At 45.7% G+C, this 15722-nt stretch overlaps 1 protein-coding gene across 1 annotated transcript in view; it reads right to left on the reverse strand.

Moving 5' to 3' along the window:
• GNA14 (G protein subunit alpha 14) overlaps positions 1–7329 on the reverse strand; it is a 194080-nt gene extending 186751 nt beyond the window's left edge. Inside the window, exon 1 of the mRNA XM_029203368.1 lies at positions 6384–7329. Coding sequence (XP_029059201.1) covers positions 6384–6507 — 124 coding nt within the window. The 5' untranslated portion in view covers positions 6508–7329. The remainder of the gene's footprint in view (positions 1–6383) is intronic.
• Positions 7330–15722: the final 8393 nt, after the last annotated feature.

Raw genomic sequence — 15722 nt, forward strand, 5'->3', positions numbered from 1 at the left:
GTGAACTTTCAAAGAGCAGACTGATATGTGGTGGCTCACGCTAAAATGTTTCCTCCGCACCACTTAGTCCATACTGGAAAGGTAACTACTTAATGGTTATTGGCCATAAAACCATTGCAATTTATAGGAGCACAACTTTTGGAGTTGTACATCAAAGGGCAAGGGTCCACGCAAATGCACACTGTTGCTTTTGTAAGGACTCTTGGCAAGGTAAGACGTACATACACGCGTGCCTGCTCTTCCTCTTTGCCCAGCAACCCGGCAGCTGAGGACAAAGGCTGAACAGTCGCTACAGATTACCCAGCTCACACTCTGAAGACCCTTCATCAAGTTGGTGAGGGAGAGATTGCTTCAACTTCAAGAAATAGAGCATCCACTAGGCAGGTTGATCCCAGGGGCCTCCTAGATATCCGCTGAAAGAGAAGGATATCTGCCTTAGAGCCTAGGGCAGCAAGCAGAGGCTGGCCAGTCCTGAGCTGCAGGCTAATGCTATAAAACAGGTTCTCCAACTTATGTATATCAGGGTCACCTGGAGGCCTTATTAACATACAGCCTGCGGGCCCCACTCCAGAATTTGGCTCAGAAGGACATGATGGGGACTGAGACTTTGTATTTCCAACAAGTTCCCAGTGCTGACACTGCTGGTCCTGGGAACACACTTTGAGAACCACTGGTATAAACCATCTGATGATAGAATGGAAAAGACCTCAGAGGTCACTTGATCCAAGCCTTTCATTTTACAGGTGAGGATCCTAGGGTTCAAAAGGGAATGTCTTGCTCATGGTCATATACCCACTACTCAGGGGCTACCTCCACCAAAACAAAAACAAAACAAAACAAAACACTCAGGTCTCCAGAGCCTTAACGTGCTGTCAAGATTCTAAGTTATGGGGCTTCCCTGGTGGCGCAGTGGTTAGGAATCAGCCTGCCAATGCGGGGGACACGGGTTCGAGCCCTGGTCCGGGAAGATCCCCCATGCCGCGGAGCAACTAGGCCCGTGCACCACAACTACTGAGCCCGTGAGCCACAACTGCTGAGGCCCGCACGCCTAGAGCCCATGCTCTGCAAAGGGAGAGGCCGCAGCGGTAGAGAGCCCATGCACCGCAGCGAGGAGTGGTCCCCGCTCACCACAACTAGAGAAAGCTCGCGGGCAGCAACAAGGACCCAAAGCAGACAAAAATAAATAAATTAAAAAAAAAAAAAAAAGATTCTAAGTTATGACCACACATCCGGTGCCTGCTCTCTGAGAAGGGGCACCAGCGGGGACTTCATGTTGTTGACTGTCCTATCTCCATACCTTTCTGGGAACTGCATGCTACTTCTATCAGTGACCTTGTAACCGAGCCCAGACAGGGGGTTAGCAGCACAATGGGAACGATTTCTTGCCTAGATTTTACACTCACAAAGGCTGGCTCCAGAGAGCATGCTCTCACCACTATACCTTCCTTCCTCTCCCCCCAGCTCTCTGGCAGATGGACACAATCAGATGGCCTGAGGTTTTGAAAAGTGAGAGTAGCAGGAGACAGTCATTTGCGGCTCTCACGTGGAGGTAAGCATCCAGGGCAGCCTCAGCGACTCTCGGCTTGGGGTGACGAGTCTCTGGCTGTGTGCTTGGCAGTCTGGTCTGACCCCAACGTCAAGACTACCTTGGATCCTGCCCTTTGGCTTAGCCTGCTCTCCAATCCCTATCAATTCTATGAGCTTCCTGCTTCCCCGCCAACAAATTATTCTTCGGCTTAAATGGTCTGCAACCAAGAGCCCTGCCCAATGTGATAAGCCATTAATTTACCCAGCAGCCAACTGCTGCAATGAAAGCGGGGCTCTGCAGAGGGTCCTGCCGTGCTTTCCACTTTCAGAGCCCTGGGATTTCGGCTGGTACGCTTCTGATTCCTTGGGCAGTGTTTGCAACAGTGGCTGCTGCCCTTGCAGGGAGCCGGGCCCCAGGCCACCTGTATTCAGATGAAGCCACGTCTGTGCTGTGTGTCTCCCAGACAAAAGTGATTGATCCAGGAGCGCACCCTCACCCACACGGGGCCACAGGCTCTCTGACAGGGACAAGAAAGGCCCAGGGGGCTCTAGAGCTCCAAAGGGGACGGAGCCAAGTCATGTTGGTGGCCATGGAGAAGGGCCCCAGGAACACCCTGGCACTTGCTTTCCCGCTTTTTACTATTTGATCCTTTTCATTTCATGAGATGCCCTGGTAAGAATCCTTCCAATAAAGTCCCTCTTTTGCCTGAATTTCAATCTCTGCCTTTAGTAACACAATAGCTTGGCTACACTGACTTGCTGACACCCCTCTCTGTCTGCCTTCTCAATCCAGCCATCTCCCTCCCTGCAACGCCACACATGGGGCTTCTTACAAGGACACTTTTCTCTTGTGATTCACGTATCACAGAAAAAAAGAAAATAAAAAGGTGATACAGACTAGAAGCCATCTTTTTTTTTTTTTATCTTTTACAAAAAAAAAAACCTTTGAGGGCTAAGCCTTTTTTCTTTTTACATTGTTTTTCGTCAAACTTCACTGGTAGATTTTTCCATTCTAAATCTGCTCACAGCAGCACAGCCTCAAAATTTTCATCCTCTGACTCAGTGCTTTAGAGGTGTGGTTCTTCAGGTGCTTAGATACTATACCGGTGATTTGATTTGAATTAGGGGACTTGATATCTTTGTTTCAAGTGGCTTAAACATCTTAGAAGAAAGGGTGCAGTTCTCTACTAAAAGTGATCAAGGCCCTGCAGTGAAATGTCTTATTCCTGGACTGGGCAGAGTGGTACGAGGTGAGCCTGGGGCATGTAGTTATGCCAGAAGAAAGTGCTCCAAAAGCGATGGGGGCGGGAGACAGGAACCACTGCGCAAATCCGGTGCCATGCCTGAAACTCTGGATTGAACAAAGCCAAGAGGAAGGAACATGTGCATATTCACCATTTTGCTCCCTCTCCTCACAAAGCAAGAAAATTCTGTCAGTCTCTACTGAGAAACCCACACTGTCTACGCCATTCCCTCTAATAGACTTCCAGCCCAGGAACATGACAGTGAGTTCTAAAATGGAATTTTGTTATAACCAATGCAATAAAACTTTGGGGGACTCAGATTTTTCAACTTTTTAGTGTAAGGAGAGTCAGCTTTTAAAGTCAGCTTGAGGTTCAGAAAACAGTAAGGCAAACTCAAGGTGAAACATTTTTGTTAAAGCACGACCAGGGCAACTTACACAAACTGCTAGAGACCTACAACTGGTCAACTAAAATGGAAATGACACCTCACTGGTGGCTAAAAATGCTCAAAAACAGTGTGATGCTAGCTGACACTTACCACTGCCAGACAGAGCCGAGAGAAGTTAGTCCACAATTAAGAAAGGGTAGAGGCAGGGTTTGAACCCAGGCAGTCAGGCCTAAGAACCTACATTTTTAATCCCTATACCAGCATAAGTTAAATACCAATTCCCCAGTACACATTCCTTCCAGACAGTTCCAAGATGAGGTCTGCATCCAAAGTTAAGCCATCAGATTTGCTGGCGACCCTCAACCCAATTAAAAAGCAACACTTTCCCAAGCCTCATTCCACACCAAGAACCAATAAAAGATCACATTTCTCCCCATTTAATTGCTATTGTCCAGACACTTTCTTCCTATACTGAGTGGTGCTCTTCAGGGCTCTTACCAGAACTCTTTTGTCCTACTTTTATCTGAAGAACTGATAAGGAATTTCTTTCTACTAAATTCAGCCGTCTCCTTTATTTCCCCCATCTCCTTCCACTGAGAGAGCACCACGCTGACATCTTGCGAATACCAGCCCCAAACAGACAGCAATTTTTATCTTTCCCTGCGGACACTGACCCATGCTTTTATTAAGCACGAACGGGATACTGCCCCACTGAATGCACTTTGGAAACATCCTCAAATCATTTAGTTGCAACAGCATGCTTCCTTGTCAAAGAGTTGATGGCCTTTCAGGTCATTCCATGCTCCACACAGGATCCTCAATTCCCATTTGCAAAACAGAGTTTTCACCTGAGGTATCCAGGCAGCAGATCAGCTAATGCACCCATTATAGAGGCTCAGGTGTTTTATTTTTTTTTAATTAAATTGCATGACTTTAGACAAAACAGCATTCCCTGATTCCTTTATCTTGGGCATCACCTCCTCCTCCTCTATCTTAAGAAATGCAAGTATGACCTGCTCCCTTACAGAGTAACCAGAGGTTTCAAAGTCCATCCTTGGGATTGTAGACAATTCCATGTGGTATGGAAACTTTCTAACAGTTTCTGAGTGACTAGCACTGAGACTGTGTGCTAGTCACAGCTGGGCACGATGAAAAGGGGGATCCTGGAAGGTCAGGCAGTGCTGAGAGGGGCAAGGGCCTGGCGGGTACAAAGAAGGATTCTAATCACCTGGATTAAGTATGACTTCCAGGGAAAACATACCTACAAACATTCCTACCCTAGTTTGAGCGTGAGTAAATCCAAGCATTTTACTCGGAACAGGCTTATCACCTGAATGGTGATAAGAATCACCAGAATGGCTCAGCTTACTGTTTAATTTTCATTTGTCAAGCTCCTGGTATATTCCAGACACTGAACTTCACACACTGACACAGATCAGAGTATTTCACAATGATACAAGGTTCAGCCTGTCCTTGAAAATAAAAAGTATGCAGCTAAAGCCAGGCCCGCCCCTAACCTCTGGGGGGCCCTGGGCAAGAGGACGATGAGGGCCCACATAATTACTTGAAACTGCTATCCTCTAGCAGACTGTCACAGAATCCTCCTTCCTTGACACATGCAGCTTTATAACAACCTGGAAGGCCAGGTACAATTAGAATTCTCAGACCCCTCAGAGTTCTGGGCCAGGTGTGAGAGGGCAGCCCCAGCCAATGGAGAGAATCCCTTCCCTTCCCCACCCAGGCTCCATCTCTCCTCCAGGAAGGCCTCTTGGGCACACCTGTAGGCCCTCAGCCCACATTTCCAGGCTCTTCCACAACCCCAGTACAGCTGCCTCATTAGGCACTCCTCAGGGAGGGGGTCTGCTCCCCCTACTTGCACAGAGCAGGCTTGGGGTCTTTGAATTCCCTATTTCAATGAGGGTCTGGGGTGCGGTGGTCAGTGTGGACTCTGGGTGGGCAGTCCGGTCCACCTGCAGACACTAGCCCAGTGAGGAAGGGCACAGCCTGGGGAAGGGCAGACCCTGCCCCCCTAAACCCAGGGAATAATTACACAGGGGTTCCCTTGCCCAGGTCTGAAGGCAAAACTGACAAAAAGCCTTCTCTATTTTCTTCTAGCTAAATGGACTTTTCTTTCCTTGAAGCTTTTTGGGAGGGTGACTCCTTAAAGATGAATAAAGTGGTATAAGAGAGGATTCCTGTCTGCAAGAGACGAAAGAAAAAGTTGAAATATTTGCAGCTCTCTAGAAAGATATGATAGCTGCTATCCTGGTCTGAAAGAAGGAAAAGGTAAATATTCCTCAAACAGCAAATAGACTGAACAGGGTTCTATAACGTCAGAAGAGAAGGGACCCTGCCCTATGGCATATCTGGGGCAAACCTTAACATTCTCTTTCCGGTTTTGAAAGTGGGCGTCCCACCTAGGCCTGTGCGGAGGCCAAAATAACCCGACGAAGAACTAGCCAGCGCGGCTGGGGCAGCGGAGTCCCAACCCTAGGAACGAGCATACGAGCACACGCTGAGCGGATCTGAGCTAGGCAGGTGTGGGCCTTCGGCAAACAGGCCTCCCCAAAGGGACCCCCGGGAGGCAGGCGGGACAGTGCTTAAAGCTTGGGCTTCACCCCGACGACCGTGCCGGTATCTGCTGTGCCTTCCTTTCCTCAGTCAGGAAAAGTTCGCCAACTTTCCGTCCTCCGTTTTTAACTCTCAAACGGAGAAATCACCTGCTCGCATCACTGCGCGGTGATGCCGAGAACTTAGCGCAGTTCCACACTTCGTAAGCTCTCGGTCCCGCGTGCTTGTTTAGACCTGAGAGCGCAGGGGGCAGAGCTAGCGCTGGACCCAAGATATGGATCAAGCAGCTCCCCACCACCGACCCCCAACATCCAAGATACGGTTCTGCAGAGGATGTACGGCGCTGGGGACCGAGGGGTGGGGTGGATGAGGCTTTAGGGAGAGAGGCAAAGCACAACGGGGAAAGCAAACAGGGGTCGAATGTTACACCTCAACCCTGTTTGGGGGTAAGAAAGGGGGTGCCTTCGAATGCCGCCCAGCTGGAGGTGCAAAGGACGGGGCCCAACTTGCTGCCACCCGCGAGCCCCTGGGGAGGGGACGAAGCTGCGCTGCACCCCGCTCGGCTCCAGGTCCTCCAGGCAGGTCGCACGCGAGGGAAGCGGCCCGGAGGGAAACACTCGGCGCCCACGGGTCTGGGAGACGCAGCCACTCACCCAGCAGCAGCAGCTTGAGCTCGCGGCGCGCGTCCTTCTTGTCCCGGCGAAGCTGCCGCTCGATCTCGGCGCTGATGCGCTGCGACTCCTTCTCCTCCGCGGACAGGCAGCAGCAGCCGGCCATGGTGCGCGCAGCCCCCGACGGGCTACGCCGTTTCCAGGGCCCGGACGCTCCGCCGGCCGCTCTCCCAGCCGGTCCCCGACAGCACCCGAGGTCGGTGGGAAAAGACTGGGGGGCCGACTCGAGTTTCGGAGTATAAGGCCGGGACCGCTAGGGCTCAATCCCTCCTCGAAGGGTCGGCTCCGGGGCGGGAGCGAATTTGGAGCTCTGGGAAAGCTCAAGTGCACCGCAGCTCTGGGCTCACCCAGCCCCAAGCTCGCTCAGGGGAGGAGGGCGAGCCGGGGGAGAGAGCGTTGCCGGCCCCCGGAAGAACAGCGCGCCCCGTGACACAGGAGCGTGACAGGGAGCGCAGACCGCTCGTGAAAAGTTGGGGCGTCGCTGCCGGGGGCGGTGGGGAGCGGGAACTCCCGGCCTGGGGGTGTCCCAGGCAGGTGGCAGGCAAGGCGTGGGATGGAGGCAGAGGTCCTTGGCTGGCCCTTTCCTACAAAGTTCTGAAAACCTCAGCAGTGATCGCCGCCTAAGACCGAATGGAAAAGTTCCTGGAGGCCCCCGTGGTTCTAAGTGGTAGAAGGAGGCGGAGCTTCTCGAACCCGCAGCCCTGGCGTCTGCCCAACCTGGCCTTCGGGGCACGCCAAGCCGAGAGCGCCTGGGGGCGAAAGAGGTGAGCAGGGAGCTGGGGCGCGGAGCCCAGGCGTCTCGAGTTTCGGGGAGCGGCCCCCACACCTTTCTCCCTGGCCGTGGCGTCCCGACGCGGGGAAGACGGTGGGCCGAGGGGCCGCCAGGCCCAGCTCCCTGTCCGGAGCCAGGTTCCGACAGGTGAGTGAGGTTCGCAACTCGCAGCCTCAACTCCTCCCAGCTGCGAGAGGAGCTCAGCCCAGCGTCCGCAGCGCGACGCAGCCCGCGGGCGGCGAGGTTGAACTCTGCCGACCTGAAATTGAGCCTCTCGCGCCAGCCTCAGCACGACGCACACCGCGGTTTCCTAGACGGGCTCCTTCCGCTTCCCGGACGCCCCAGCCCAGCGCCGGCTCGACCAAAGCCCTTGGTCAGCTCGGCAGTCTGCCTGCAAGGTGGGGCTGGGCCTGAGCCGGCTGGCGCTGCTCTCAGAAGCAGCTGCCCCTGGGTTCAGTTAAATAAGAGAAGTGAGAGAGCGGAGGGTAAATATCCTGCCGGCCCCTTCGTAACCCGCCGGACGAGGAGGGTTGAGGACGTGAGGAATGGAAAACGGCTGGCTACTTTGCATTTTACGATGGGAAAGACTCCTGCTTTGTAAAGAGGGCTGACCCGTTTCCAGCAGCCCCTGGCATGGTCCCTGCCCCAGCCCTGAAGCCTGATAGCCGCCTCGCAAAGCTGTGTCCGCACAGCCACATTGGCCTGGCTCCTGGAACGTGGGGATCACGTTTGAGCTGCATTCATAAAAACTTAAAAATTAAAAAGCACCTCTTTGTACTCAAATGGCACAATAGAATGCGTATTAACATCTGATTTTGTTTTCTGTGTACATTTTGAGGCAGAGGGCAAAGAGTTTCGCGGGAAAAGCAGAAAAGTGAAGGTGGAGGGAGGGGATCCCGTCGTCCACAGCAGTGAATGTTTTTTTTTTCCTTCTCGTCAAGTCAGCATGTACCATGTAAACACTTTATGGCGTTAGGCAATTAGCTAATGCTTCCTCTATTAATAGAAGCCTAAGTGCCTTTCTTAGGAGTAGCATTTATTTCAATTCAAACTGAGGAGCATATTGAGTGGAGAGAGTGGTATATGTCATTATATAAAGAACTTGGCATTAGGATGCTATCTGGCTGCAAGGTCTTATTATTTATTTTACAGTTTAGGGAATGTAGAGGAATCAGGCATTAAAAACGCATGTGCTTACATTCTTAAATGCATAATTATTTTAGTTGCCTTGCAGGCATAAATTGACAGTAACAGCGACCCCTACAGGAAAGCTTCTGGACATGATCTTAGCCGTTTAGTCACACATCTCTCTTAGCTCTTACATTCATTTACAATTTGAGAATAAGACCTCTTAGCTTCTCAAATTAATAATTGCGTCATAATTATTAGTAGTTTTTAAATGATTAAAATTAGGGCAAATTTGAACTCCCAAGTTAACTGGAATAACTCTCCTGTTAGGTCTAAAGTTGCTAAGATTGCAAGAAAGATATGAAGCGTATTGTTTATAGCAAATCTGCAAAACTTTCCTGGGCTGGTGAACTTGGCAGTGTGTATCAGAAGCCTTAAACATGTCCATCCCCTTTGACCAAACTAGTAATTCTCCCATTAAGAAATAATCAGAGAGGCCAAAGTTTTTATTTCTAATAGCAACAACTCAAAACAATCTAAATGCCCAACAAAGGTGAATAGTTCCAATAAATTATGGTATTATGCATACAATGAGATATTATATAGTCATTAAATATGTGAATATGTAACAAACATGTGAATAACAAAGATTTGGGGGGAACCTCAAAATATATGGAGTGTAAAAGTCAAGATACAAAAATATAAACAGTATGATACAAGTTTTATTATGGGAACACACATAATGCATTTTTAAGGGACTAAAAGAACATATACCAACAAGGTAAGTTGCTCTGAGTCATAGCTTTTTGCTTGATTTTAATTCTCTGATATAAAATTATTGGGGGCAGCTTGCATAAAGTAATCTAGGCCCTAATTTCCTCAGCTGTAAAATCAAAGAGGAAGAACCAGAATAAACTCACAGGGATCTCCCAACTCTAACATCAATTATTTCTTTGCTGATTTTCACACTTATAAGACAGTATAAAAATAATCATAAACCAAAAGTTGTTATTGACAAGTGGTAGCTACAGAGGATTGTAAAACTAGGATATCGCAAGTCAATTATTTTTATACTTCTATTTTTTAAATTCACATCTCTATTTTCCCTATCTTTAGGATCTGGGGAAGGGATGGGAATAATTTTAAGTTACTGATTCATTTGCAACATTGTTACCGAAATTTGGCTTCTTGTACATTGGTGGCTGATTAAATCTCAGAGACACAGTTCTGGGCGAAGCAGAAAGAAATAGCTTTATTGCTTTGCCAGGCAAAGGGGGCCACAGCGGGGTAGTGCTTCAAGGCTCTGTGTCCCATCCTGCAGCGGGTAGTGAGGAGTCTTACACTATTCAAGTAACAGGGCGTGATCAGCTCGTGGACATTCTTCTGATTGGCTGGTGGTGAGGTAATTGGGGTCAGCATTATCAACCTTCTGGTTCCAGCTGGTCTGGGGGTCCATGTGCTTGTGGGCCGCATACAGTTAACTTCTTCCACCTGGTGGGGCTTTCGGTATCTGCCAGACAGCTCAAAGAACATGGCTCAATATTATCTATAGTCCTTGAGGAAGCACTAAAGGACCTTGACTTTGTTTAATGGCTAAAATATTATTATTTGGTCTTGCTTGACTGTTTTCCTTTCTTTCTGCATTTTCTCGCTCCTCTGATTAAATGTATTCTTTGAGAAGTTTTTCTACAGACAAAAGGCAGGCAGAGGACATGAGTGGGTGTCTATTCTGGAAAGGCCTCACAGGGTCCTGCTCTGTTACCACATCTTTCCAGGAAGGGGTAGTTTTGAAAAGAAGTCTCAGTAAAAAAGAATATTTGTTTTCTTGGGTTATTCCCGAAGTGCTGCAATTCCATTTCATTCCTCTTGAAGATCAGAGCACAGGCTGAACCTGACTTTTCAGATACCTGCAAAGTGCTGGGCTGCAAAGGTGAACTAATTGTCTGAATGTCCATTGAGTCCATGCCAAGCCCATTACCACGCTCTGGGAATTCAGATACTGAGACATTCCAGATTTTAGGTAGGCTATAGTCTAGTAGAAAGAAGTAAGACTATGACCCTGAAATCTGAAGTCAGCCCTCCTTGCTTCCTCCCAGAGAGCAGACAGTGGAGCACAGAATCACCTGGGTGGTTCCCCACAGCCTTTAGATGGGCACAGGGGCCCTTCAGCTGAGCCTCATCTCCCATCATTCTCCTGGAACCTCAGACAAATGTAACTCCATGTTCTCCACACCTCTATGTCTTACTTCATGCGTTCCCTCTTCCAGGAATGCTCTCTCTCACCCCAGACAAAATTAGGTACTTTCTTTCCCAAACGCATCTCTTCTGAGACACCATCTCCACCCCTTGTCAGTCAGACCCATCTTTCTCTGCTGCCTGAGCACCTCCTATGTTCCTCTCTTCAACATCTCACTCTATTATACCTGTTTGTTTCTTCTCCTAATCCATTAGTTACTCACAAGTAGAGAGTTTTTTCTTGTTCATCCTGGTATTTCTAAATTAATAACATTTCGTTGACTGAATAACATTGAAACCAAAACGAATTAACCTGAGATAAGAGAAAGAAGAAATTAGAAGAGAGAACGGAAAGTTCTTATGGTGGAAGACAGTAAAAACAACAACAACAGCGACAGCAAGCAAGTCCACAGCCAATCAATGTATGACTTAGGAAGGACTCTGTCCCCAATTTGCCCCCTTAGAGGGAAAGAGTGCCCTGTTTCTAAGGAAATTCCAAGGAAGTGTGCACGTAGAGGGCTGGAAAAGTGCTATTCTCTTTGATAAATGTGGCATCTTAGAATTTTAACAAGTAACATAGAATAAAAACATGACCTTAAAGAAGTATACAAGGCTAAAATAGCACTAATAATAATACACCTATGCTGCTTTTCAAATTGCACATGTGACCCATTCTTAGGTTGTGACCAGCATTTTGTTTAAGAAAAAGAATAGAGTATCAATAGGAAATAACAAAGTATGCAACATGTATTATTGTTTCATGAAACTTTTGTTTCAGTTGTATACATAAATATCAACTTTTAAGCAGACAAGTCATTAATGGGGGTTTGCTTCCCCATATCCCAGATGGGTTGGTCTAAATAATTCCCAATTCTCTAATTCATTTTTCTGAGACTGACATGTTCCCAATTTTTCATTCAATTTTCTGAGTCCAATGTGTTCTCTAAAATGTTTTCAGTCCTTCTTTCCCCTCACCACTCCCCTCTTCCTCCACCCAATCATTTTCCAGTTTTGATGAGCGTGGTACGTAAGAGTCGATGGAGTGGTGATGGGTATTTAGACGAATAAGTAATAATTGTAGCTGGTGGTTGGATGTACTTAACATCTATTTTTCTAAGGCAGTCAACATGTTGCTCTGAAATATTTTCTGCCTGAAGACCAGAAATTGTTTATTGTATAACTTCTACCGAAAAGGCTAGAATTATCAGCAATTAAGCCCACCTTCAAACACACATGACTCTGAGTGGGCAGGAATCGCTATTGTTTGTTTCTGAATCTGACTTCCCAGGGGAGTTAGGTATCTCAAGAATTTAAGTAAAAATCTTCAAGGTGAGGAGTTTGGACTTTTTTTTCCCCTTTTTTTATTCTTTTTCTTTTCTTTTCCTTTTTGCTTAAGTCCTCCCCTCCTCCACTTACATCGCTCTCCCACTGAATGAACAAATGTTAACAACCTAGTATGTTTTCTTCTTTTTTATGCTCTTATAATCATATATAAGCTTACAAACACTCATAAATGTAAATAAACATACACAGAGGGAGTTTGTCATCATTAGTTTAAAAATGGGACTGTATTGTATTACATGAACTCTATATTTTGCTTTTCTCTTTTAACACTACCTTGTGGGAATTTCAGTAAACTCTGATTCAGTCTTTCATACATTCATACATAATATTCCACAGGGTAAAAGGACCATATTTTATTTAATTTTCCCCTTTGAAGGACATTCTCTTTTATTCCCAATTTTGGCCACTAAAAACAAAGCTGTAATAGCATCTTTGTATATAAATCCTCATGCAGTAGTGTTTTTATTTCTGTGTGATACATTCCCAGGGAAAAAACTGCTGAATCAAAGGATATATACATTTTTCGTTTTCATTATGGTGGCCAGATTCCTTTCCAAGAAGACTAAAATAATTCACATTTCTACCAAAAATAGAAATACCCATGTCCCAACTAGCAATAAATATGACCACTTACTAATTTTTGGCAGCCTGAAGGGATTCAAATAATTTTAAAGTGTGGTTTTACTTTGTGTTTCCGTGACTACTTGTGAATCTGTACATTTGTTCATAGCTTGTTAGTATTTGCATTTGTTACCCTGTGAACTGTCTATTTACATCCTTTGCTCATTTTTTTTAATTGGGTCATTTGTCTTTTTCTTAACAATCTGTAAGAGCTCTTCAATATTACATATCTACTCTTTGTCATCTGAATTACAAATTTTCAAATATGTTTTTTGTTCTTTATCATTTTTAATGGAATCTTTTGCCATAGAAAATTTTATTTTTACATATCCAAATATCTCTATTTTCTTGCATAGCTTCCAGAGCCCCAGTCTTTGTAAGAAGGTCTCTCCATTTCTATACTGTACATGCAGTATCTTAGATATTCTTGCAAGTACTTTCGTTATTTCATTTTTTACATTGAAGTAGTTAATCCATCTGGCGTTTATTTTTGTAAAATATGTAAGATAGGACACTAATTTTATTTTCTTCCAGATGGATTGCCAGTTGTGCCAACATCATTGATTGAACATTCCATCCTTTTTCCAATGAATTAAACTTCAATCTTTGTCATGTATTACACTCTCATATTGACTGAGATCCATTTCTTTAAGTCTGGACTGTTCCACTGAGCTATTTATTCCTATATCAATACCATCTCGATTTGATTACAGGGGCTCTATGAAACATTTTGGTATCTGATAGGATATATCACCCCTTCAGAGTTATCCAACTCTTCTTAGTTGTGTTCAGATATTTATTCTTCCATATGAACTATACTGATCTTCCTCTTCCTCAACTTATGGGGTTATGTCCCAGTAAACCCATCAAAAAATAAAAATATCGTACGTTGAAAATGCATTCAATACACCTGATCTACTGAACATCCTAGCTTAGCCTAGCCTACCTTACAGGTGCTCAAACAGTAACATTAGCCTACAGTTCTGCAAAATCATCTCACACAAGGCCTATTTTATAATAAAGTGTTGAATATCTCATGTAATTTATAGAATACTGTACTGAGAGTGAAAAACAGAATGCTGGTATGCATACAGAATGATTGCAGGTGTATGGGTTGTTTACCTTGGTGATTGCATGGCTGACTGGGAGCTGCGGCTCACTTCTGCTGCCCGGTATAATGAGAGAGTATGCCACCACATAGCATCACTAGCCTGGGAAAAGATTAAAATGCAACATTCAAAGCACAGCTTCTACTGAACGCATATTGCTTTCACACCATCATAAGGTCGAAAAACTGTAAGTCAAACCATGGTAAGTCGGGGACCATCTTTAATACCATTTATCAATGATTCTCTCCTGAACTTCACAGCTTAACCTTAACCCTAACTCCAACTGCTTTCTTGACATAATGGCTTACATATTAGAGGCATCTCGATGTAACAAGACAAAACAAAACTCTGATTTTGTTTTCCAAAACTTACCTTACTGCTATCTTTTCCAACTCAGACCACCAAACACCCAATGGATTGCTTCTTTGCCCCACCTCTGGCACCCAGTCTTAGCAGTTATGAACTCCTCCTTTAAACCATATATTGTTTTAGAACCACTGCATGCAGCCAACAGCTTTTGCACTGAGCCGCTCTGGAGCTGTCATGCACAATTAATCTTTGTGAATGAGGCTCCCTGTTAGATCATAAGTGCCCCCCCCAGGTATGTTCATTTTTATTTTTGCTGCTATCACTTCTGAGCAAGCCAACAGCACCTCTGACCTGGACTAAAACAAAAGCTTTGTCACTAGTCTTCTTGCTTCTAGTCTTGAACCTCTAAAATCCATTTTCCACAGGACAAGATAGCCAGAATGAGCTTTCAGAATCCCAGAGCAGATCCCCTTATTCTCTAGATTAAAATCCTCCAATGGATTTCCATCAGAGAATAAAATTAAATGCCCTTGTTCTAGACCATAGGCCCTACATGATAGGCCATTGCCTACCTCTCTAACTTCCTATCCTAACATTCTCCCTCCTATCCTAATATGTTCCCATCATGCTTGTATCTATTTTCTTTGAGCATACCTCAGGACAGCTTTATACTATCAGCTCTGCTGCCTGAATCACGCTTCCTCCAAGCCTTGAGGTGTTTGGTTTCTACTTGTCAGGTAGGTCTCAACGTAAATGTGACTTACTAAGTGCTGGCTTCCCTGACCCGTTAGCCTAAGGTAGCCACTCCTCCCTGCCAATCCACTTGATATCATCATTGTATTTTCACTGTAGCATTTGCCTCTCTCTGGTTTCTCTTGTTTCCTTCCTTCTTTATTTGTTTATCATCTTCTCCCACCAGTAAAAGAAAGTAAGCGCTATGAGAAGAAGGGTCATGACTGTCATATCCACCAGTGTATCCCTAGAGCCTACATCAGGGGAAGCTACGTCATCTTAAAATTCTACCACTGAACTCTGTTCAGAACCATTCTCAAAAGTAAAGTTGAATCTTGGAAAAATCAGCAATATGGGATTTGTGATTTAATATTTGCCGATTTTATACTACGTTATGTAATACCAAGGAAAACAAAACACTCCTGAGGACGCTTGATTTGTAGAGATAGGACCCTGCCTATGTTTGCCAGGACATGTTAATTACAAGCAACAGAGACCCAGTGTAAATAGGCTTAAGTTAATAGAATTTATTGGTGCTTAGGACTGAAAATTTCAGGGATGGTCTTGATTTTAAATTCTGCTGGATCAAGGTACTAAAGTGATGTGATAAGGAAGCCATGTAGTACTTAATAAGTATTTGTTGAATTAATGAAAGAATAACGCCAATCTCATTGGATTGTTGTGAAGATTAGAAAAAGTAATATATAAAGCTTTTGGTTCCTTGCCTGAAGCTAGTTAGCACTCATTAGTAGTAGATAGTATTATTTTTTTAAAAGTATCATTAGCATTATCATCAAAAACTTCATTTTCAGGGACTACCCTGGTGGCGCAGCTGTTAAGAATCTGCCTGCCAATGCAGGGGACACGGGTTCAAACCCTGGTTCGGGAAGATCCCACATGCCGCGGAGCAACTAAGCCCCTGCGCCACAACTACTGAGCCTGTGCTCTAGAGCCCGCAAGCCACAATTACTGAGCCCGCATGCCACAACTACTGAAGCCCACACGCCTAGAGCCCGTGCTCCGCAACAAGAGAAGCCACTGCAATGAGAAGCCCGTGCTCCACAGCGAAGA

The sequence above is a fragment of the Monodon monoceros genome, unplaced genomic scaffold (assembly GCF_005190385.1).
Source record: "Monodon monoceros isolate NGI ecotype Baffin Bay Population unplaced genomic scaffold, NGI_Narwhal_1 Super_Scaffold_5, whole genome shotgun sequence".
Taxonomy (NCBI): domain Eukaryota; kingdom Metazoa; phylum Chordata; class Mammalia; order Artiodactyla; family Monodontidae; genus Monodon; species Monodon monoceros.